The sequence below is a fragment of the Gavialis gangeticus genome, unplaced genomic scaffold, assembly GCF_001723915.1.
Source record: "Gavialis gangeticus isolate Ggan-Ray unplaced genomic scaffold, GavGan_comp1, whole genome shotgun sequence".
NCBI lineage: Eukaryota > Metazoa > Chordata > Crocodylia > Gavialidae > Gavialis > Gavialis gangeticus.
This window is the reverse complement of record NW_017728992.1, coordinates 163,868,950-163,872,872: the sequence shown is the minus strand read 5'-3', so window position 1 is coordinate 163,872,872 and position 3,923 is coordinate 163,868,950. Positions and strand designations below refer to the sequence as shown.

Sequence of the window (3,923 nt, the reverse complement as noted above, 5' to 3'; positions counted from 1 at the left end):
GGAACCGAACCCGCAATATCTCTGAGGTATGCCTGTATATATACTTGTATTTAATACAGAAACTCAAGGCACAGAGAAAAGTAATGAATTACTGCTGCCCACAGAAGTCCATCTTCACAACACAGATTTCTCAAGTAATAGTTCAGTGCTTTAAATTATTCATCTTCTCCAAGAAGGCAGAGTACTACTTTAACAGTACTTCAACTGTCTATGCATGTCAGCCTACAAGAACACTTTGCCTACTCTGAGTGTTGACCAAGAAGTTCTCCCATTATTGAAGTCATTTTCTCCTTCCCTTCAAAAACACAGATTGCTAGAAATCCTGCCCTGTTAATTACCAAATTAAAATTGAATGCATTCAACACCTCATATGCTTATGTATCTTTCAGTGACACACACGCACTCTGATTTGGCAAAATAATTGTGAACAAAATGCTCTAAGAGGAAAAGGAGTTATTTATTTTTCTCTCATGCTTTTAAAGAACAGTTATGTTTGTCAGGCTGTACAAGTATTTCTTCCATAGGTACATAAGCTTGTTCATTGGGGTATGGGGTATGTGTCATGAATTTTTAAATAAACCACAAGCAACTGGCAGCTGACTTGTTTAAGAAACCACAATCACCACTACTTGTCAGTTGGTTGATTTAATTAAACTATGCCATACTAGTGTCCTAAAAGCATGCATTAAACCTTGAAGTGAATTAAATTTCACTCTTGGCCTCTCCCCACCCTCCAATTCACCTTCAATTCAGCACATGAATTACAGAAACTTCTACTAAAATATCAAGTTCAAAAAGAAGAGAAGCAGAAAGTCCTACTCAGCAGACAGAGAAATGGTAGTAACAGTTGCACATTTTCTTGGCTAGCATATAAGTTTGTTGACTGAAATCAACAGCAAGCAAGGGGGCTTCACAGTATCAGAGCCATAAAAACAGTAGCAGAACAACAGCTGTTAAAAATTTGATAAATCCATATATTTTAAGATCAGCACAAGCAAGGAATGTTTGTTAGATCCTTTTCTGAAAAGGACAATTTACCAGAAGTGGGAAAGCAACTGATTTTTCAGGCCTGGGAACAAGACCCAGAAGCCCAGTTCTGCATCCTCAAGATTGGTCCCTCCCCTAAATAAATCTCTTCCAACCCTGATCCCAAATATTTCTTCCACCTATACTCTTCCTTCTTTGTTTTCTTTTATGCATTCCCTTTCCAACATCTTGTATTATGTATGTACCATAGGGTTGTCTGTTGTGGAGTTTATTAATTCCAAAAAGACTAACTATTTCTAAGAACATGGATTGGTTTCTCTGAGTGAGGTTGGGGAAAGAAGAGAGAAGTTCTTGCCATAATACTGTATGTTCTATTTTTGGTTTTAAGAACCTCCACCTTTAAACATTTTCAAGCCAGCAAAGATTGGCTACAAAGTAGCAGCAGGTTGGTTACTTCTAAACATCAAATATTACTATCAAATATAAATGCTCATTATTCTTTACTCATATAGAAATCAAATCCATGTTCTTATAAGTAATTAGTCTTTTTTTCCTAATTAATTACCTCCACAACAGACAACCCTATGGTACACAGAAAAATGTCAAAGTTCCTAAGGAATTAAAATAGCATGACAATAAGATTTTCTTTACCCTTATAAATTCTTCAATAGTTGCCTACACTCAGACCAAAGGACTGTCAGTCTCCCTGGAAACTCCAGTTTTTGTATTAAAAGAAAGCTTAAGAAAAGCAAAATAGGTGAAATTTAGCTTTTTCACTAGAGATGTAGCTCAAAGAATTATTTTTATTAAAAAAAAATTGACAGCAAGTTCCACAATTTCATAAAATGCATATGTTTATGAGTAGCAGACGGACGCAGATATAATATAATGTTTCGGTCAACCTGCTATAAAACTTGGCTATTGAGACATTAGGAAGCCCCCGTAGGTAAAACATGGACTGTGGGGAAAAAAGATCTCCATTATTGTAATATTTTATATACTATTAAAAATTGTTACCCCTCCACAAATGCATCCAATTTAGCCAGCTCATCTGACAAACCAACTAACACATCCAGTGTGCCAACCTAGAATAAAAAAGAAAAGAACTATTACTATTAGACTTCAGATGCAAGTCTAGAAAGGCAAAAAGGGCTGGAGGACACGCTAAAAAAGATCACCCCATAAAAACTCATATCTTAAGTTTTCAAAACAAAGTATGTATTAAAATCAATGGCAAATCAAAGAGGCGTAATAAATCAAGAGCAATTTATTCATTTCAGTAACCTAGAAATCAATGTTCTGGATCTGATTTCATGTAGCTCAGTACCATTCTTCACTCCACCTACCCACGGTTCCATGTTAACACTCAGTTATTGCAAAGGATTTCCTGAATAAACCACATATCTGTCCAGTCCAATATGCCAACTCCTGCAGTAGTCAGTATTTAGGAGAAAGTGAATGAATTATTTGGCAGCTAGATATCAGCTAGTCTACCCCTCATGTTAGGTCTCATCCCGACATGCTTGCTGACAAACTGGTTTCAACTCCAAAGCATGATGTTTAACAAGTTTAAAAAAAAAAAAAAAAAAAGGCAGTCATTAATTTACGTACTGTATATAAAACAAAAATATCCAAGATGTTTTTTTTGTCATCACTACTTTCTTCTGCCACCTTCCAAAAGCACTCATCTGCCTTTCCAATCCCATGGAAAATATCTGCATCTATTTTAGCATATTTATTTCCATGAAGCTAAAAGTCTCATTGTTCTAGATACAAATATACAATGAATCACATATTGATCAGGCCAACACTTGTGATGTCTAGTTGTTTAATACTTAAGTCTTAAGAGGGACACAACAAACATGAATAAAACTTATTATGGCTACTCTCACTCAAATCTACAACTGAAAACTGAAGATTTTTAAGCATCAAGTAAATATTTTTTTTTGATTCTCTTACATGCTGAACTGTATGTACCAGCATATGTCAAACAGAAGCAAGCGCAGACTTAGCGCTTAACCTTTAAGTAGGAAACAACTTATAAAATCAACCTGTTTGCATGCAGAAAGAGTACAAAATCTGTTATTAAAGTTGACAACAAAACTAACATATTTATTTTACCCATGCATATAAGAACATATATTACGCAACAGCCTGTGCTCTATCTTTACACTCTAGGGCTAGGGAGGAAAGAATGCTTTACATGCTAATCCCAAGTAATGGCCTACTTTCTGGTTACTATCCACAGCCAAAATCTGATGAATCACAAACTTTAACCTAATCTGGAATTTACTTGGTCAACAGAACAATTAGAATGAAAAAACATTACTTTTAGCATGTAAAGGCCATGAAAGACTAGCAAGAATTAAAAGCAGAAGATTTAGGTCACAAGAAGGCAAATTGGAACAGTCTTGGTCACTAAGCATAGAACCCTGCCTTGATCCAGTTTTAACCCATGGGACTAATCCAGAAAACAGTTTTCAGCCAGTTTATGCCGGGTATACAGCAGTTAGGCAAACTAGCATACAACATGTGCACTATAAGTACATTTATCTTAACCCCCCCATTTGGAAACAGCCTCATCTTACAGAGACTAGCGAGGAAAAAGAGAGAATAGCCATGTCAAAACAAAATGGGGAATAACAGAAAAATTCAAAAGGAGCTATTTCAGGTAGGTATGAGTACCCCTTCTGTAGGAAGACCAAGGTCTTGAGGCCACATGCATATATATGTTTATCATAACTACAGAAGAATGCAAGGATGCTTTCCCCTGCATCCTGGAACTGAAACAAGTATTCCCTCAAAGGTAGGGCTAATCCAAAGGGTACTTTAAGTTACAGCAAGTAGAAAAGTTGTGGTTTGTTGGGTTGGTTTTTTTGTTGTTGTTGGGTGGGGGGGTTTTTTTTTGGGGGGGGGGGTTATAACTCACACTGTAC

At 36.1% G+C, this 3,923-nt stretch overlaps 1 protein-coding gene across 1 annotated transcript in view; it reads right to left on the bottom strand.

Moving 5' to 3' along the window:
• The window catches only part of ATP6V1C1 (ATPase H+ transporting V1 subunit C1), a 50,799-nt gene that overhangs the window by 36,225 nt on the left and 10,651 nt on the right, over nt 1-3,923 (bottom strand). Inside the window, exon 3 of the mRNA XM_019528046.1 lies at nt 2,005-2,072. Coding sequence (XP_019383591.1) covers nt 2,005-2,072 — 68 coding nt within the window. The remainder of the gene's footprint in view (nt 1-2,004; nt 2,073-3,923) is intronic.